Source organism: Drosophila biarmipes, chromosome 2R (assembly GCF_025231255.1).
Source record: "Drosophila biarmipes strain raj3 chromosome 2R, RU_DBia_V1.1, whole genome shotgun sequence".
NCBI classification, from domain to species: domain Eukaryota; kingdom Metazoa; phylum Arthropoda; class Insecta; order Diptera; family Drosophilidae; genus Drosophila; species Drosophila biarmipes.
In genome coordinates, this window is record NC_066615.1 from 17,870,595 (window position 1) to 17,890,905 (window position 20,311).

The 20,311-nt window shown below is 44.1% G+C and overlaps 4 protein-coding genes across 9 annotated transcripts; 1 reads left to right on the forward strand and 3 right to left on the reverse strand.

The window, feature by feature from the left end:
• Positions 1 to 281: 281 nt before the first annotated feature.
• LOC122818152 (uncharacterized) lies at positions 282 to 2,801 on the reverse strand. The gene has a single exon (XM_044091726.2). It carries the CDS (start codon positions 464 to 466, stop codon positions 287 to 289), a length of 180 nt encoding a protein of 59 aa, XP_043947661.1. The 5' UTR covers positions 467 to 2,801; the 3' UTR covers positions 282 to 286.
• Positions 2,802 to 4,938: 2,137 nt separating this feature from the next.
• LOC108022205 (copper chaperone for superoxide dismutase) lies at positions 4,939 to 5,992 on the forward strand. Its single transcript, XM_017091059.2, has 3 exons — positions 4,939 to 5,060; positions 5,112 to 5,752; positions 5,812 to 5,992. Exons 1-3 carry the CDS (start codon positions 5,046 to 5,048, stop codon positions 5,945 to 5,947), a joined length of 792 nt encoding a protein of 263 aa, XP_016946548.1. The 5' UTR covers positions 4,939 to 5,045; the 3' UTR covers positions 5,948 to 5,992.
• A 109-nt stretch (positions 5,993 to 6,101) lies between these two features.
• On the reverse strand, positions 6,102 to 10,185 carry LOC108023019 (F-box only protein 28). 2 transcript variants are annotated; one of them, XM_017092254.3, is made up of 6 exons: positions 10,023 to 10,185; positions 9,402 to 9,855; positions 7,823 to 8,071; positions 7,561 to 7,759; positions 7,198 to 7,505; positions 6,102 to 7,146 (listed from the first exon to the last, which is right to left on the reverse strand). In XM_017092254.3, exons 2-6 carry the CDS (start codon positions 9,789 to 9,791, stop codon positions 6,526 to 6,528), a joined length of 1,767 nt encoding a protein of 588 aa, XP_016947743.1. In that variant the 5' UTR covers positions 9,792 to 9,855; positions 10,023 to 10,185; the 3' UTR covers positions 6,102 to 6,525. The 2 variants fall into 2 exon arrangements, with proteins under 2 accessions (XP_016947743.1, XP_043947992.1); XM_044092057.2 differs by having other exon boundaries at positions 9,990 to 10,185.
• A 484-nt stretch (positions 10,186 to 10,669) lies between these two features.
• LOC108022797 (ATP-dependent 6-phosphofructokinase) lies at positions 10,670 to 19,522 on the reverse strand. Of its 5 annotated transcripts, none has more exons than XM_050887381.1 (12): positions 19,369 to 19,522; positions 19,199 to 19,307; positions 19,082 to 19,146; positions 18,701 to 19,031; positions 17,389 to 17,490; positions 16,006 to 16,347; positions 15,792 to 15,946; positions 14,554 to 14,662; positions 13,692 to 13,880; positions 12,832 to 13,274; positions 11,932 to 12,774; positions 10,670 to 11,406 (listed from the first exon to the last, which is right to left on the reverse strand). In XM_050887381.1, the coding sequence occupies exons 1-12, from the start codon at positions 19,410 to 19,412 to the stop codon at positions 11,268 to 11,270; spliced, it is 2,871 nt and encodes a 956-aa protein (XP_050743338.1). In that variant the 5' UTR covers positions 19,413 to 19,522; the 3' UTR covers positions 10,670 to 11,267. The 5 variants fall into 5 exon arrangements, with proteins under 5 accessions (XP_050743338.1, XP_016947419.2, XP_043947816.1 ...); XM_017091930.3 differs by lacking the exon at positions 14,554 to 14,662 and adding an exon at positions 15,289 to 15,397; XM_044091881.2 differs by lacking the exon at positions 14,554 to 14,662 and adding an exon at positions 15,570 to 15,678.
• Positions 19,523 to 20,311: the final 789 nt, after the last annotated feature.

Here is a 20,311-nt window from a genome sequence, read left to right on the forward strand (position 1 = left end):
GACACACTTACTAAATCGTTCGTCGCACAGCACTTGGATATACGAGGGCTAACAATATGCACTTGACGTGAGTTCTACTAACAACCAAATAATATCTCTAGTTTATTCATATAATATATATGGATTTAATATAGGTAAAACATGTATAACTTGCTTAACTCTGTTTTTTTTTTGTTTGTAACTTTTTCTAACTTGGCTCACAATTGAGTGGAATTGGAATAGTTGCTTTTGTGCGTATTGTGTGTTCTTGGGGCCTTTGGGAGGGTTGGGGCTGGCCGGGGGCAAGTTAAAACAATACGAAAAACGAATTGTATAGTTTCTTGATACCGGTGGTCTCGCGCTGACGATGGCTTCGAAGTAGGGTGTTTTCGATTTTTAACAGCATTTTGGTCCGCAGATACATATAGCTCGATTGCGACTGATATTCATTTGACATGCGCTGCAGTCGTATTTCAGATTTCTCCATTTATTTCTGAATCGGTTTGCCCGGTTTGCAAGTTCAAATTTTTGTTTCGATGGGTTCTACGGTACAGGTTCCACTCGCTCTGGTGAAACTTGTCTCGTCTAGCCGAGGTTATTCTTCTTCTCTAGCTCTGTTTCGCTGGTTCTTTGGACCACTGTCAGATGGCGACGGACATTATATAGCAGTTGTTTACGCTGGAATCGAATATTATAAGTAAGTGACTATATCACTGATAACTCAGGGCTTCTCGGTGGTTTTCCCGGGCGATTTGCTCACGACGCTTTTGAAGTTAGTTCGCTGTTTGAGTTCTCTACGGACCTATTTCGGGGGTAGCTTTTCGTTGTTTATTTGGTCACTGTCAGATACGCGCCATTCCAATTAGCAGTTAAAGCTGGGGACACTTGTGGGGTTTCGGTTCCAAAAAAAATGTTCGACTGGATATTTAAAGTTGGTTATGTAACTTTTGGATTTCCTCGTTCTCTTGTTTTTGTGACACTGTCAGAAGGCTGTCATTATTCCGCAGTTGTTGGCGCTGAAGACTGATCACTGATCTTGTTTATGGGGTTAACACTTTGCGGTTCGACTTGGATCGATTTTAGACACAACTACTCGGTTTGCTCGACGATTTAGCTCTGGCTTGCACTGAGTTTGCGACGTTACTGTGAAGTTGATTCGCTGGATTGGATTTTCGCTCTCCTTCTGGTATGGGTGTTATCGCGGGCTTTGCGTCTGTGTTGGGGTGTTATATATCAGGCGGGGCGAGATGCCAGTTTGTTTCTTGGATCGTCACTCTTTTTTATTGGGGGCCTAATTTTTGCGACTCCAAACAGGTTTTTTTCGGGGCTAATTATTCACACAAAAAATAATGCTCTCGTCTTTCATTAGGCGAATTAGGCAGTTTTTGCAGTGTTTTTGCTTTCTTGACGGGCTGTTCACACGACTTAGCACTGTGTATTTACGACGAAACGGAACGAAACGTTTTGCCTTTATCTGGTGGATTGTGTTTTTGCGATAACGATAACAGTGCGCACGGCGGGTGGTGATAACTTTGGCTGCCAATTCAATGGGTTAGATAGATTGTTTTGAGGTTGCTTTCTCGCGCTTTTACTTGTTTTGGGGGGTTGGCCGGACTTGTGTTCGCAGCGTGCTAGAGGAGCACTTTTAGTCCGACGAAGCGAGGCTTCGAAGAGCCCAAAGAGACGAGCATTTTGTGCGGCAGAACCTTGGTCGAGCGGCAGCCAACGCGGCGGACACGAGGTTAAAATATCAATGAGTTGTGTGAATTTTCGCCGTTAGCGGGAAACTACAGATACACCAGTTTTCGGTTCGGAATCAGTAAAAAGAATTACGAAAAAAGTACGGCGGAGCGTTGTTGTTCCAATCAAGACAACGACGACGACGACGACGGCGGCGGCGCTGGTCACCAATACATCGAAGAGGAGCGCAGATCGCGAGTCCGGCAATAACAACAAGCACTTGCGATTACGGAGGCGGAACGGGAGCAACTACGCTCACAGTGACACTTTTCGGAATTAAGCCGAAGCCCGAAGATGCTGATGTGCTGATGTGCCGCTGCCAGCGAATTGATGCGGATGCTGCTGCTGCGCTGCCGCTGCCGCCGCTATCACTCTAATTGATTGTGGCAACAACAAGGCAGTGTTTGCACTCGTCTTTTATTGCAGTGCACACACACACACGGGTAGAGCGCCTGGCTTTCTCTCTCTTTCAATGGAAAGGGCTTTGTGTTGTTGCTGCTGCTGCTGCTGCACTTGTTGCTCGGCGTTCCGTTACTCTCCGTTTGAGTCCCGACTCAGCTGTTCGGCACGTTCTTTTGTGTGGGTGCGCTTCGTGGCGAATGGCAAGCGGGCTGAAGTGCTGCTACACAACAACAAGTTAATTAATTCAAATTGCTGCTGCTGCTCTGTTGTGTTTGGTGCTATGGAACTTTTCCTCGATTTGCTCCTGCAATTGAATTCTGTATCTCGCTGGGCCACTGTGCGTGTGTGTGTATCAATTCTTTATGACTTTTTTGCTCGACGTTTTAAGGCTGCGCGCGTCGATGACGTATTTGGATTTTGGCACGCACACTCAAAGACGCAAAGACCAAGAGGAGGAAAAAGATTTCGGGGTCTCGCTAGTACGCGCTAATTAAGCTTTTCCGCTCGCGATAAACACTAGTAGAAAAGCCGTCAACGTGTTCAAATTTTCTGCTGCTGCTGCTTTGCTGGCGATGATGCTGTTGTTGTGGCTGCTGATGTCGCTGCTGTTGCTCTTCCAGATTAGTTTACACTCCCGCACAAATCGCTGAACATGTGTTTTAACCGATGGTACGAAAAATACTGATTTGGTGAGCGGACGTCACAACGCTAATATTAAAACACACCAGCTAGCCCGTTATATCGCTCTCGCTCCTCTCCCGCTCGCTCTCTTTCTCTCTCGCTCCCGCCCGTACGGCTCCAAAAGAGCAACAACAACACTGCAATTGCTTGGCTGCCGCTCTTCTCTTTGGCCCCACACAAATACCAATGCCGTGTGGCTTGCCCCCCTCAATGCGTATGTGTGTGTGCGTCGTCTAGTGGAATGCAATAAAAACAAAGGCAAGGCTAATTCGCCTTGGCACGCACTTTTCCAGGCTAACTCAGCTGGCCCCACTTCCCCGCTTACGTGTTCAATCTAAAGGTGCATTTTCGGGGCTGACTTGCATTTGCTGCTCAGCAGAAGGGCAACAAAGAATCTTATTGGTATTTATCAACAAGAACAGCTGTTGCCGTTGGTCGCTGCCCCAAAGAGCAGCTACTAAAAAGAGTACTTGCAGAGCGCACCTGCTTTTCCTGTGTGTGGGCGCCAGGCGCTCTTTGGAGTGCCGTCGATCCATGGCTAGAGTGGACCTGATAAGCACTCTAAAACCAATGGATAGACCTTAAAAATCATACAATTTAGTTGGCGTTAGTGCACCTTTTATTTTATTTATTTAATTAACAGGTTGTTAAAAAATAAAAAGTTGTTTTTTTTTTTTACTAAGTTTTGTGCGAACATGTATAAGTATTTGGTAAATGCATGGTCTTCCGCTCCCTCTGATGAAGACTACTTTAGAAATTAATCTATTGTAGAATGCATTCTTCTATGAAGACCAATCCTATTTCGGAATTATGACTATAAAAATTAATTAAATGATCGTCTTCCTTTACAAATTGTGTTCTTGTTTCTGCGTTTTAGCTTCTTAATATTACATATACGAGGATTTGACATTCCTAATGACGTTGGTTACCATCTACCGAAATCATCGATGACGTCAACCTTTGCCAATCTTTCTGTTCCAGTCTAGGCAAATCATATCGATTTCCTTTAACATAGTCCTAGACTTAACAATGGTGCTCTAATGCCGACTAATTGCTGTCTACCGATTTCATTCATCTCAAGATCTCAATCTCCAAACGCGGTGCTAATTGAGGTCTTAATTGACCAAAGCCATGTGCCGAACTGTCAAATTTTTGGAAATTGACCGGGCTCAGCTTTATTAGCATTCCCTACTGTAGTGCTTCCTTTTACATTTCTTCAATTGAAGGCAATATTAAATATTTCTCAATTGTTTTTAAATTGCCATCAATAACGGGGAGCCAAGTGAAATTAATTTATTTTGCACAATGACAGCCAAAGACGCAATTTGCTGCAAATAAATTGGCGCGCATGGAAACGCTTCATCGATATTGGTTGCACGTTGCTTTTTTTTAACCGCAACTAAAGCAGCATCTGTCGGTTAGGATTTTTTTGGCGACTTTAATTAGCGCTCTCAATTCGCACAAATTAGCAGCATTGGGCTTAAAAATACTCTTTATGGCCATTGATTAAAACTGTCGGCGGCCATAAAGAAAAGTTAATAAAAAATTATAAAGCGTAATAAGAAGTGAATGGAGCTGCAGGTTCGAAAATTAGCACAGAAATTAGAATATTTAGCGTCTGAGTAACTTCGGGGTTATCAATTTGAATCGGGCGCTCAAAACAGAGGCGCCTTGCAAAGTTGCCTGAAAAAGTTTGGCAACGCCGGCCATTGCATTTATCATACCAATATTCGTTTAAATTCAAAAAGATCTAATGTAACGTTTATCTAAAAATTCTCTTTCGATGCCTTCTGAGTATTTATTCTAACCCTAATATTCTTAAAAATTCTGAGCTTAGAAGCAAAGTAGATTTTTCCTACAGTTCTGTTATGTAAAACGTCGGGTTTATCCCTTTAGATAGATAACCAATGTTTGATGGTTCTTCAAGTCACTAACTTTATCTTCAAAAGGGAATGTTTTCAGAATTTGATAGCTCCAGACATATAAATGGACATAACATAAAAAATATAATTTAATGTAGTAGTTTTGATGGAGTTTATTTTTTATTTTTCCAAAAAATTTTATTATTTTTTTATTGATCTAAAATCTAATTTTTGAACTCTTTCTTTCTTTGAATTAAATACAAAGAGTCCCCCATCTATTCCTCTTTATTGATTTTGGCGGGATGGAGCTTTGGTGATCTGGTCACACTGCAGAGGGCCAAAGTTTGTTTATCATTGCTAGTCGGCACTTTGACCATCAAAATGAGCTCCATTAAGGTAAGTACCTATTTTCCGCATTGGGAAACATGCTTCCAAGTTAAAGTGTAGATTGAATTTGCAGTGCAAATGCGCAAGGACGACGAGGCCTACGCCGGAGTCCTCCGCTCGGCGCTGGATGGCGTGGGTCAGGTGGAGATCGACACCCAGGAGGGCCGTGTGATAGTCCAGACCCAGCGACCCTGGTCAGAGATTCACGACAAGATAGAAGCCACCGGACGCAAGGCAGTCCTTTCGGGCTTCGGCGGTCAGTCGGCGGTCGCCCTCATTAACACCACCGGCAGTGTGGTGGACAAAACGCCTATCCAGGGAGTAGTCCGTTTTACCACCATCACGACCAAGGAGCCCGGGGTGGTGGTGGATGGCGTGGTGGACGGCCTGACGCCTGGTCTGCACGGATTCCACATCCATGAGAGCGGAGATACTTCCTCCGGCTGCGCCTCCGTAGGAGCACACTACAATCCCCGCCAGTCGCCGCATGGCAGCCCCACAGCCGGGGCAGAGAAGCGCCATGCCGGGGATTTGGGTAACATTCGTGCCGATGAGAGCGGCAGGGCCACCTTCAGATTCGTGGATCCAGTGCTGCAGGTCTGGGACATCATCGGCAGAGCGGTCGTCCTCACAGCCAATGCCGATGACCTGGGATGTGGTGACAATGCACAGAGCCTGGTCGATGGCAACTCCGGGGAGAGGTTAGTGATTCATCATGCTTTTCCTCATCAATTTTTAACTAAACTGGTTTTCCCCACAGAATTGCCTGTGGCATAATTGCCCGTTCGGCTGGCATTATGGAGAACTTCAAGAGAATATGTGCCTGCGATGGAGTCACCCTTTGGGATGAGCGGAATAAGCCATTGGCTGGCAAAGTGCGCTCCCAAAAACTGTAACCTTGTTCTATTTGTTGACCTTGTAAATAAATTATCTTTATAAAATTTGCTTGTCATTTATATTAGTCTATGATAAGAACTTCTAACCTTAAGTTCGTTAGTACTCGTTAACCACAAAAACAAACCTTTTTTCATTCAAAACACAAACTTTGAATGCTTTTAAAGTTTTATTTAAAATATTTCTTTGCCGTTTTTGTTTTTTTTTTCTTAGTTAAAATTAATTTGCTTTTAAATTATTATTATCGGTTTTGCTCTGCCAATATCTACGGGATTCGTGTGTTGTTCGTGTAGTGTGGTGGTTAACTAGACTTGTTTTCGCGGGTCGTTAAAACCGAAGAACATACAGACAAGTTTCTTGTACTTGATAATAATAATGATTAATATTCGAAATGCCTAATGCATTTGACATTAATAGATATATGTGTATATATATTAATTTGATTCCTCCGTTAACACTACGGCGCATGCCCCGATCCCAAACCCGCATCCTGGGGGGTCAGGTGAACGAGGACATGCACACTTTATATGTAAATAAGTGGTAAAAAATATGTAAAGTGTATATGCGTATGTCCTAATGCTTATTTACTGCGTTTGCCGGGCGTATTTACATATCTGTTGGCCTTTTGTACTCTACGTGCTTTCTTCGCCTCCTCCGGCTCCTCGAGAGCCTCCGGCCCGGACGCCACATTGTCCGCTGGCGCAGCCACCGCCAGACTCTTGGACACTGGACTGACAATCACGCCGCTGCGCTGATGATTGCCGTAAAAGAGTTTCGGCGAGTAGCCGCCCACACCTTTGGCGGCAGCTCCTCCGTTTGCGTTGGCCGCCACCGGCAGCTGTTGGGACTGGGCAACCTCCGCCGCCTTCGAGGTGGACGCTATGGCATTGGACTGGCTCTCTGATGGCAGCTTGCGCTTCAGATTCTTGGCCGCAGAGCTCACGGCCAGCAGCTTGGCCGTGGTGGACTCGTCTGGCGAGGCAAACTCCTTCAGCTCGCCCACGCTCACGTCGCTCTCGGCATCCACATCGTCGTTGATGATGATAAAGTGCTCGGGATCCACACCCTGGTTGACCAGAACCTGGAAATCCTCTGGCGGCACAATAGGTGCCACCTTTTGATTGCACGAACTGCACACGGCAGGAATGGCCGGACTCTTGGAGCGCCAAAACTGCAGCTCTGTCTTGCACTTGTTGAGCTCCTGCAAAAAGGGAATCAATGCCAGTTTATAATAGATCCCGTGTTAACTCACCTGCAAAAGAGTGGAGAACTTGCGAGACATCTCCTCGTTCTTCTTGTCATTCTCGTCCAGCCGATTGGCATACTCCAAAGTCTGCTTCTGCTGCTCTGCCAGGAGATTCGACTGCTCCGCCAGCTGCTTACTCTGCTCGGCGGCCTTGCGCTTGCAGGTGCGAAGCTCGGTGCGCAGCACCGATAGCTGGTTATTGTACATCTTCATGCCCTGCTTGATCTTGCGAATGCCCTTGCGGAGCACCATGTGGTTCTGGGGCGGCGAGTTGCTGGCGCTGTCGTCGAGATCTGAGCTGATGGCAAGCGTGGCTGGGGGATAGAAACTCCGATTAGTTTTAGGGCAACCAGAAGAGAGAGTTCTTACGTCGCTTTGTGGTGGTGGGCAGCGTGTAGAAGTCCTTGTTGAAGTACGCCAGCCCCGGGAGCGTGGACTCGATGCGGTCCTTGAAGTATTCCATGGCCATGGTGGAGAGATCGAAGAGCTCGTCGGTCACCCGATAAGGTCGCTGCAGCCTGGGCGTAATACTGATATAGTTGAGAATCGTCTGCACCTCGTCTAGTATCTGAAAGTGGTAACAACTCCGATTGGATCTTGGAAGGATTGGCTGGATATTCGCTGCACTTACGGCGCCCGGAAAGAAGCAGCAGTGACCCCGCTCGATGTGCTTGCCCATGGACATCTGGAGCAAGGAGAGGCGCATGTAGCACGTCTCGATGATGTCGCACTCGCAGGCCAGCGGATGGTTGCGACGGGCGGACTCCCGGCGCGGCATGCTGGCCTTGATCGACTGGAAGCGGCTGAACGTGGTCTTGATCTGCCTGGAGAAGGCTGCGTTCAGCATGGCCATGCAAATGTCGTTCAGGCGATGGGACACCTGCGAATAAGCACATCCGGGATTCGCGTTAGCAGGGGGTACAGAGATAAATATGTTCGGGCCGTTCGGGTTTCGGGCTAAGCTAAGATTTCAAATTCGTTTTCGGCTGCTGTGCCCGCATCCATTCACCAGCTAGTGGTTCTGCCTGTTATTAAATTATATCAGATTACATTTGTCGCCGCTACCTACAACAAATAACCATGCATACATACACAGCGCGCTGTGGAAGGGAGACGCGGGTGCAGGCACAAATGCCAGCGAGAAACAAACATCGAAACGTAGTTACCCTCAGGACCTTGAACTCGAGCAGTTCACCGAAACATGTCAATGGAACTATTTTTTACCTACTCTAAATGTGACTTTTTAACTGAGTTATGTTAATCATTTCCGAAGATAATCCTGTTTTAGGTCACCATTTAATGGTTAAGTAATAGCTTTACAAAATATTTAAGAACCAGGAAATCCAAGTAGGTTCTTGATTTTAAAAAAATTTATGTTTTTACTTGAAGGTTCTTATTTAAAATGTAATTAATTAAATTTAATTATTTAGAAAGACTCGATTGGTACTAAAAAGAAGGGTATTTTCACTATAAAGTAATATTCATTTTTTCAAAAAGTGGTAGAACATGTTTGTTTTACATTATTACTAATAATAAATACATTTTTACTACAAAAAGATAAATAGCACACATTATTAAGAGCCTTAAATTAAACACCCTGTTAAATTGAATGATAAAATAAAGATAAAAGAGTCAAAAAGCCTTATTTAAGGATGATTATTTAGTAAAAAATATTTTAAAAAAAGTTTCTGGAACTGAGACTACATATTAACCTACAACTGTAATGAATTTATCCTTTATGAACAGCTTTCTAATAGGAAATACCTTGCATTTTCTGTTTTTTAAAGCACATATACCTAAATGGCTGCAAGACATTCCTCAGAAATGTGGAAACCTCAAAATGGACCTGTTAAAATATGTTTATTTGCCCGTGCTCTGCCCCCAACCGAAGTCAAGATGCCGAGTGCGCTGCTAAATATAAACAATCGCAAGTGCATGTGCCCTCGTGACAAAGTTTTAATTGCCTCCTGCCAAGGGAAATCCGACGAAATCCGTTGAGGGAAGTGCGACGCATGGCGAAAAGAATGCACATAACAGCAGAACAGCAGAATATCAGAACAGGCATACAAGTGCAGGTAGTTCGTTGGTTGGATAACCCGGCGGCCCACGGTACCACGCTTGCACTTGGGCAAATTGCTTTTTATTGATTTAATAGCCAACGTTTCGGGTGGCACCAGGGGGGGCGTGGGGTTGCGAATCAGTGCACTTACCAATCTGAGATTTGAAATTTTCTTAAAGTCCATGTAGCCGAGGATCTTCTCGATCAGCTCGTTGGGCAGATCCAACAGATTGACCGCTGGTGACCTCTGCCGCTGCATTTGGGTAGTGCAGGAGTTGTGGCGGGTCACCACGCTGGCGGAGTAGGCCAGGCTGGCCGGGGAGGTCACCTGCCCAGATCCGTGGCTCTGTTGACCCTGGTAACTGGTGGTTCGTCGCAGGACGGAGGTTCTGTTCGCGGTCGTCTCCGGTGGCTCCTGTACCCCGGTTGCCACTGCCGATCCGGATGCCCCTCCGGATCCCGATCCCGAGCCGCCGAAGGGGGGAATCCCCTCCGGAGCGGTCGTACCGCCTCCACTGCACATTTGGCGGGTGGACACCATTTCTTCCCAGTGGCGCTTCGGTTCTCAATGGACAGAATGCGATAGCAGCAGCGTCTTGGAGTTGCTGCAAAAGGGGGCACACACAAGAGAAACAGCGAGTATATCCATTAATACCACATATCCATCGTATATGCACATATAGCGTCTCTTTGCTGGTCTTCCCCCCCGTGAAATTTCTTTGAAATTCGTGCTACGCACTTCTCGAAACTCGATTTCGAGCTGGCTTCGTACCCGTTTTACTAAGGGGCACTAGTGCATTAACATCGTATTTAGCCGCACTTCACTGTGCACCAAAATCTCTAGTAGTTTCGGGCGCAATTACTCTACGCTGACATCCACTTTAAGTCAGTTTTTTCGAGCACAATTAAAACTACATACACAAATCCGTGGCAAAAAAAAGTCAAAGTGGCTAGAGCTGGCCGATCGGCGATGACACCATCGATTGCGCCGATAGATTACAAACATTGAAGTCGCGGAGTTATCGGTGGTTCGTTATGGCCGCTTTCCACTGCAGCACTTTGAATGCAGTTGTTTCCACTGCATATGCAGGTTCGATAGCCAAGGAGAATACGCTTTTAAAATGACTTATTTTAAACTTTGAAAAAAAACTAGGGCGTAATCTATGTATACCGAAACATCTTTAGGAGAAGGGAATAATCGGAAGTATTACTTGGGTAAAACATTTAGAAAGCTTTCACTCATGAGCGTGAGCATGTTAAAACATGTTTAATTAATAACATCGGAAGTAAATACTGTAAATATCTTCCGAAATTGGTAGATTTTAAAGTCTAAACAATTTAGTAATCTCAAACAAAACCGAAAGTAAAACTGCCATACCGGCTCCACTTCCCAAAAACCATTCAAAACACAGATCCTGCTTAAATTGTGCCTACAGGTCTTTGATTATGTATTTAGCACGTCCATATACATAAATAGATCATTGCTTCGTTCGATAACAATTCTCGAAAAACACTTTGCAGATAGAATTTGTTCCTTGACTGGGTAATTTGTGTAAATACTTTAACATTTAATTTAGTTGGGCTGAAGAACCAACAAGGTACGATAACATACGAAACGGTGTCCGCTAACAGGTCCGCAGACTTTTGGGTACGGCTGCAATGTAGAATCAACTATTAACGTTATTCAGTATTCGAGATTCGGGATTCAAGAATACACGATGTTTTTGGGTAAATCATAAGAAAATCAACTGGCGGGCAATATAAATAAGTTATGTATTTGTGCGTATTGTATGCGTCGGTAGATATGATGAAATACTTTCGTATGTGCTGCTGTCATGGGCCTCTTCGTCAGATCGTCGTTAAAAACCATAAGACGTATTGGATGCGGTGCCAAAACAACTGAAAAAGCGAACACAGAGACAGATTCGAGGGTGCGGATAGGAGAACATGGATGCTTCGATGCAGCGATGGAGGCGGTAAGCGGAAGTGGGGTATCAGAATCCGGATCCGAGTCCGCTTAGGCGACTGCGTCGGTGTCGCACTCCTCCTCGACGGTGATGTACATACCCTCCTCCTCGTAGGCGGAATCGTGCTTGGCCAGGATCCGCAGCAGGGGACGCAGGCGCAGCCACCACTGCTTTTTGGGGATACGTTGGCTGGAAGATAAGTGGGTAATCTCAATTAGTTTTTATATTTATACAAAGTTTAATACTAACTATATATAAACTATTTAAAAATTATAGAATTTGCCATTTCGGGCACCTTAGGATCGACCAATTCCATTTTTATAGGCAGTTTTGAAGAATTTGTTTTTCCCCTTTATTCTCTTTAGATAAATTAGTTGATCTTTCACTAAAAAAATGTAGCTTCCTTTAAAAGTAATATATGTATCTTAAGAACGCAAGAAAATCGGAAATATCTCATCTTGTTCCAATACATTTATAAGAATTTTTGTGTTATGGATAAACTAATATTTTTTCTTTCTCCGATATTACCCAGACTTTTCCAAAACATATAGTCACTTGAAACGTACATATATTACTGATGCAAAAAAAACCTAAGATATATCATCTTTTTGCAATACTTATTGCATAATTATTTGTGTAATGGATGAAAAACAGGATTTTTTACTTTCTCGGGCAATATCTAGACTTCCCCAAAACTACACACTATATACTCACTCGAAGTTGGTCTCGGAAATGAGCTCGACCAGCGGCGAGAAGCGGTACTGCCGCGACACGATTCCCAGCAGGGTGGCGGTCTCCGGGGCCTTGCAGTTGACCACTCCGTTGGCGTCTATGTTCGCCTTGATCTGGGTGGCCAGCCAGTCGACGCACTTGGCGGCCATCTTGGTGCCCATGTTGCGGTCGAACGGGGTGGGGGAGCCGCCCTGCTGCATGTGGCCCAGGATGTTCATCCGGCAGGTGAAGAGGCCCTTGCCCTCCTCCGAGTACAGGCGGTAAATGAAGTCCGTGCTGTAGTTCTCGCTGGCCTTCTCGTTGCGCAGGATCAGACCGCGCGAGACGCCCTCGGCCATCTTGGAGGCCATGTGGTAGACATCCTGCTGCAGGTCCTTGATGGAGAACTTCTCCTCGTAGATGTAGGCGGCATCAGCACCGCCGGCCAGACCGGCCAAGGTGGCCAGGTAGCCGCAGTAGCCACCCATCGTCTCGATGACGAACACACGGCGCTTGGTGCCCTGCGCCGACTGACGGATGCGGTCGCAGATCTCCGTGATCTCATTCAGACCAGTGTCACAGCCCAGGGAGAACTCTGTGCCGGGCACATTGTTCGAGATCGTCGAAGGGATGACCACGATGGGGATGCAGAACTGCGGGTAGTTGTCCCGCTGGTCGGCAATCTGTCCGGCGGCATGGTAACTCTCGAAGCCACCAATGATCAGCAGACCCTGGATCTTGAACTCCTTCAGGCGAGCGGCGATCTCCTTGAACTTGCCCTCGGGCAGAGTGCGTTTGGTGCCCAGGTAGGCGCCACCCTGACCAACCCATCCCGAGACATCGGACCTGGAGGGAAGATTAAGGTTAAAATATATTCTATAAGGAATCAGATCTGGAACTCACCAGCCCAGCTCGCGGACATTTCCGGCAATGAGACCCTCGACACCGTCGTTGATGCCATAGACCACATCTCCTCGGTAGATGGCGTTGCGCACGAAACTGCGCACCGCGGCATTCATGCCACAGGCCGGAGCTCCAATGTGCATCACAGCTAGGCGGTAGCCCTCGATGCCCTTGCCCTCGGCGTCGAAGTTCTCCTTGGGGGGCTTCAAGCGCGTCAGCATCTTGTAGGTCTCCAGATTGCGCTCGAAGGAGCGACCGCGCAGCTTGACGGCATCAGCCCAGCGCTTCTCCTTCATGGCCTTGGCCACCGCCTGGGTGCGCTCTACGCACTCCATCAGCGGCACGCGCACCGCCTGGTTGCCGTCCAGGGAGATGACCACCGGCACCGACTCCTTGGTGGCTTCCATGAGGGCCAGAGTGGCCTCGGCACCCATGCGACAGGCCTGCAAGGGGAAGAAGCATATAATAGATATAGTTTACTCTCTGTCCAATGCAATAGGTGTATAAAAAGAGACTACCTAAAGTACCAGACATTGAATAGCTGCATCGTTCAATACCAAAATATCATCTAAGGCGTTAAAAAGTATGCTACAAAAAATAAATTATGAACTTCTATATGTTTGGCCTGAGATAGTGATAAAAATCGCATACATTTCGCAAATCTACTTTTAGTTTTTGGTTAATTATTTATCCAAAAGAATAAATTAATATTTGAACTAAAAAAAGAATCTATGCATCGTTTACAATGAAGCTGGTGCTAAAAAGTATGCTACAAAAACGCATTATCAAGGCTTACAAAGATTTGTTTGGGATACTGATAGAAATCGCATATTTTCGCTAATCCTATGACAATTACTCACCAAAATACGATCGAAGGCACTGGGATTGCCACCGCGCTGCACGTGACCCAAAACGGTGATACGGGCATCGTGCTTCAAGCGCTCATCGATCACCTTCTTCACATCCTCGGCAGTGATGGGATGACCCTCCCGATCCATGGCACCCTCGGCCACGATCACGATGTTCAGGCGCTGGCCAGCAGAACGCTCCTGTTAGAAAGTCGGTAAAATACAAGCTATAGTAACCATCAAATACTCTGCTGTCGGATGATACAAAAACTACAACAGCACAAACAAATTATGAAGTGGCTAGACGAATAGACATCATCTATTCTGCGATGGATGTATATTTTAGGTAGGCTTTGAACTTTGATGTTTGAATTATGTATGTATCTTTAGCCAAGTGTGTATCAGCAAGCATATGTACGTTTCAGAATGATGTGTACATCTGATATACATTGAAAAGTGAAATTAAATTATGGAAATTATTTTGGTTTCTTTACAATAAAATGTAAAGAACCTTTAGGAAAAATGGCGATGGATGAAATCATTCCTTTTGGAGTAAATGTCGTGAAATATGAGGAAAAAACACACAAGTCGTTGTAAGTCGAGAAATATAACGTAGATGGAGATTTACAGATCGATTAAAGGAGTATGGGCGTTAGTGGAGTTGGGAAAGTTAATAAAGGAACTCAGTGACAACATGAGGAACACATAAAACAAAGACCCAAAGACCCAAACAAGTATATCAAATAGCTGTTAGAGCTGTTTATCGCCATGGAAAGTTCGGACCAAAAACAAAGCAGTTCAAATTTCGGAAACTTCAAATTTGACCAAAGATTAACGAGAAATTAATTGGATAGCGATGGACTCTAGGCCTGACCTGCTGGAGCTTGAGACAGATCTCGTCCTGCCAATTGACTGACACCGGCTCCTCGGGTATGAACATGAAATCAGCCTCGGTGGCTATGGCTGCCGATATGGCTAAGTAACTAAAAAACAAAAGATTAAGTACAGAAAATAAAAATGTTTCACAAATGTGGGTAGGATCATTATTTGGGGATTGGGAGTATCTGGGCAAACTTAAGATTAGTTACAATATGATTTGGATATGCTGGTACAGACAAAAACTGTGCATTTCCGTATCTCTGTTCGTATATAGAGAACAAATCGTGTGCAATAAGCGGAATATAGTATAAGCTTTTGTATGGCAAGTGTATCTCTTATCAGTGTCTTAAAAAAGTGTACTTTAAGTAACAGTGCACTACTTAGGCATTGATATCTAAATTAAGCGATGACTACTGCACTGAAGTATAAGATTCTTTTAAAAAGAGGAATAAAATCTCGATAACTTTTTCTAATAATTAATCTGAATGTAACATTAATCGATATTTTATTAGATTTCGAAAAAAGTGGAAGATCTTACACGGGAAGATCCAAATTATTTGAATTAAGGGTAGTTTTTAGAATAATAATAGGAAAGTAAATAGGATAATAAACAAGTATCTATTAAAATGGATCACTTTTATAACGAAAACTTAGCAAGATCTCGAGAACTTATTCCTGATACTACAATTTTCTCAGTGCAGATAGAATGGTTAATGGAGCTGCATCTTGCCTGGGCCAGCTGGGAGCAGAGCCTGTCTGGCCAATCGACCTTGGGCGGCATTTCGGGAATGAAAATGAAATCCGCCTCGCACGCCAGTCCGCCCACAAGAGCTAAATAGCTGCAAAAATACATTACAAGATATTAGTCAAAAGGGGGGGAAGGGTCTTTTCTTTTTCGGGGGAGGAGGGGGACACTAAGATCGATCGAAGGGTGATGTCTTGGCCATGGCCAACAAAAATGGGCGAACGAATGAGCCGACGACATTCAACACATTTCCGTTTTGGGCTTGCCTGTTCCAACTTGAGGACAAGTCGATCGGGCCAATCTTGCGGTGGAGGCGACTCGGGCAGAAACACGTAGTCTGCCTCGGAGATAATGCCGGCTACCACCGGCAGATAGCTGGAGATATTCGTTGCAGGGCATTAGCATTAAAATCCCAATTAATCACTGACACTTAGGCTAATACAGGGGCGGCCCGAATTCGCTTGGCCATAGCAAGGGAATCAACTTACCCGCAGTGACGACCCATGACCTCCATGATGAAGGTGCGCTGATGCGAGTAGGCGGTACTGGAAATGGCGTCGATGGCCTCGATGATGCGGTGCAGGGCCGTGTCCGTGCCGATGGTCATGTCCGTGCCACAGAAGTCGTTGTCGATGGAGCCCACCTGGGAGTAAATAACTGGGAATAAGTATCTTTATCCGAAGAAACCCCTTTATGGCTTACCAATCCAACGATGTGCAGCACATTGAACTTCTCCTGCTGCTCGGTGGTGATGGTCTTGTTCTTGACCAGCTCGTCCAGCAGGCTGGACCACTCCTGGCGGAAGAGGTTGGCGCCGGTGAGGGAGCCATCGCCTCCGATGACCACCAGGTTGGTGATGCCCCTCTGGATGAGGTTGTTGGCTGCCTTCAAGCGACCCTGGCGCTCACGGAAGTCCTGGCAGCGGGCGGATCCAATAATGGTGCCACCACGATGGATGATGGAAGAGACCGAGGCCCAGTTGGCTTCCTGGATGCACTCGCCTCCATCAACCATTCCCTGGTAACCCTCGCGGATGAAGTAGACCTTGGCGGAGATACGAAATTTATGTAGAAGTTGTGAAAACCAGAGGAGTTATCTTTAAAGCGTATGACATCATAGCACAATGTGAGATGCATCATCAACACTTAATGTTAATAAAATTTGCGAAATAATTATGATTAATTTTCACATTGATGAAAGCTATAAACTTTGCTAAGAGTAAAGAAAGTATATATTTTAAAAGCAATAAAAGTTGACAAAAGTTTCCTCTGGATAAAAACATTTATAAATTTTAAAGACGTAGTTAATTGAAAAGATTGGTTTTTTTTAGAAAAAGCTGATCTCTACAGTTTAAAATCTATGCTATAATCACTGGCTAGACTCAAATCGGCAAAAATAAAATAAACAATAACGACGCCTTGACACTTTTAGATTATTTCGATTAGATTATTAAAATCCGCTTAGCAGCCATTTGATCAGTAAATGCTAATAGCAAGCTCATAAAACATATACAACTTTTGAGTATAGGAATGCTAGCAAATTTTCACTCCTCACGTGCCATTAATTTCACTTTCATTGACCGCCAATAAATTGAATTTAAACAAATAGATTTTGATCAACTTAAATTGGGCACCAATTGACAAATTATTTGCCTATCTTAGAGGGCAACGAAAGTGCTAGACAACCAGAGTTTCCCTAAAACATTTAAGAACTTATTTAAAAAAAGGAAAATAAACCGAAACGAAACCAAGAGCGACAACAAAAAACGAAACAAATTAGCCGAAATAAAGCGCATGTGAGGGGCCCCCGAAAATAAACCCAATGTCAATGTGCATATACACAGGCGACTCTTGAGTTTCTTTTCGCAGCGATTTGAGATTATCTAACTGGCCCAACAGACCGACTGCCGTGGTTCAATGCCTGCTGATAAGCAAATTACCAGGTGTTTTACGTAAAGTTCTGGGTTCACATGGGGTTGTTTCGGGTTTTCGGGGCTCGGGGCTCGGGGTTCGGGGTTCGGGGTTCGGGGCCCGGCTAGACGATGCTGCGGGGGCGGAAAGTACTTGACAGAGGTCACCAACTCACCTTGCAGCCCAAGTAGATGGCCATACGCACACAGGCCCGAACGGCGGCGTTCATGCCCTGGGAATCCCCGCCGCTGGTGAAGACCGCCAGTCCCTTGTCCTTCTGCGAGCCGCGGGCCAGGAATCGTTGGTTAATCTCGGAATTCATGTTTTTTTTTTTTAACTCTATCTGTATCTCGGTTGCGAGGGGATATATCTCTCACTGGGCACCACACACTCTAGGAACTACCGACTGTTGTGCACTATGGGTTCGGGACGGTGTCTCCCTATTATCAGGTATTGCTCTTCGAATATCCTAACCACGCAGCTCTGGAGAGCTGGGCTGTATCCAAGTGGGCTATAAATACTACTACTGCTCCTGGCCGTGGCTTTTCAGTTACTAGCGATACACGTTCGGGAGGCGGTATTCACAAGTTTCGCTTTTGCTTTTGACGTTTCAAGGTGACCTTCAGGCCAGACGCATACACAACCCGCACGCACACAGTCGCGGGCTCGCTGTAAGTGCGTACTGATGCAACGCGTACTTTGGGTGGTTAAAATCGGGGAAAACCCAGCCACAACACGATTTATTGCACTTTTTTTGGCCTAAGGTGGAAAATTGGCGGATTCTATCTGTTACGAACGGACTTTTCGCGAGTAGCAACGAGCGGAAAATAGCGTTTAAGCAATTTGTTTACGTTCAGCCCCCAGTCGGTCAGCTGTCGATCAGCTGTTCGGCACTGGGCGAGTAAAAGCTTTCGCGAGCTTTCACCGCTGGGATGGGGGAAAGTTTGGAGCCGTTTTCATCGGCGGGTAGTGGCTGCGACGGGGGATATCGATATGGGGGCTCTTTGAATTCTAACTGATTTAGGGCCTATCAAAATGTTCATCCAGGAATCAATGGTATGTTAAGAACTTCCATAAGGAGCACTTTGAAATCTAACTGATTTTAGGTGGGCTAAGAATTGTTAATCAAAAATACTTATGTACCTCCCGTTAGGTTTAAAAAAGATATCATACATCCAACTATTCCACTGCCCAAACTGGTTTAATTTGATTTCTAAATGATTTTTGTGGGTTAGAAAGCACCTATCAAACAGTATAAATAGTACTAATTATGTGTTTAAAATATGTTCTATAACAATATAGCATTCTTAATACAATAGAATAGCTTAGCTTGGGTGGAATAAGGTTAATTAATCAGAAATATTTATGTACTATTAATCATAAAAATATATTAATATTAATCTTATTTATATTTAAGCTGTTCTATTACTCAAACTTTAGATACCTTGCAGCTTTTTCGTATAGATTGATTAAATAGAAGAACTTACGTAAGGCCTAATAGGATGTGCACAATCGAGGACATCTTGAAAGGTTTTCAAACTCTTTCGCAGCTCGTCAAGGTTTTTGCTACATTTCTTTTTGGGATCATCCTTCGCCTTCTTTCGGGCAATTTTCTCAGAGAAGTTTTTGGCATTAAGATATCCACTGTGGAAATTGATAATAACTGGTATATGTCGTCCACATGGCTTCGGAATTCCAAGTTCCTTGTCATTCTCCTTGGCAGGGCCATCGTCCTTTTGGTCACCGGAATCACTGTACGACTTTATAAAAAGCAGTTTAACATTTTTCCTGTTCTTTAAGAACACAACTTTTTGATGGCTGTAAGAGAATAGAATTTAGGAGTTCTCGAGGATGTAGATATTACATACGGATCAGGAACCAAATCGCCGGAACGACTTTGTGTGCAACGGTGATCGATCCTAGGGGTGGTCAACTGGTGGGCGAGAAGTCCTTAAAAATGAATTGAATCATCTCTGGATTTTTACCTTTTGTCTAACAAGACCGTTCTTGGTGGTGCCTCCTGGAAAACATTTTATAGGTTGTGGTCCATGAAATATTCGTCCCTTTGGTATCCTCCCATTAATTTCCAAACAACTAGAAAACCAAAAAATTTGAACTTGGAGCTGGGAAATCTGGGTTTCAAACAACCACTTACAAAGATTTTAATTTAGTTAATACTCGAAATTTAATTGAATGCATGCCAAATTAAATTTTGCCCCTAAATATAGAACATTTTTTTAGGCTTAGCAACTCTCCTATATCTTACGCCTCTAATTTTTTTAGTTTTTGACATTTCCGATAAGGGAACCTTGATCGAAAAAGTGAACTCCAATAAAAGAACATGGGTTGTTTTTTTTTTTTTGTATTATTTATTTAATTTTTTGGTTTTTTTTGTTGGTAATTAAGAAACTGTAATTTCAATAAACTTAAATATTCCACTCATACATCAATCTTTGCCTCTGTTATATGCATACAATTTACGCCTACACCCGGTTTTTTCATCTGCTTGTTAATTTCTCTGTTTCATGAATGTATTGCAGTTTCACAATATTATTATTTTATATGTTCTGGGACTCGACTTATTAGCGTTGCGGCAAAAGTGTTTCATTTATTTAAATATATATTTTTTTGTTTGTTTTTTGCTTTATATTCCTCACATTCATAATATAGCGATAAATTCAATTGCGAAAATATACATTTACTTGTATCATACATACATATGTTCTGTATGTTACCGATTTGTTGGACAATAATATATTTTCTTTCAATACACATGCAAAGTTTTCTTGTATTTAAATTAAAATTTGAATAGTTTTAGTTCACAATATTTATGTATTTTGATTCGATCTTCATTTAAGTTTTTTTTGTTTTTGCTAATATTTCCATTGCTGATTTGCAGGCTGCAATTGTCATACGTTGAAGAAGTCGAAATCTTTTTAGCAGCGATAAAATGAATCGTTAAGAAACAAACGCCAGGTTTTAGGAACAATTGATGGCCGTTTCTTAGTCGGGAAAACGTTTCTCTGGGCTTACATACTTCAAAAAGTGGCGCCCAACCAAGGAAACTAATTGGAAGAATGTGCAGACACCGCGCACAA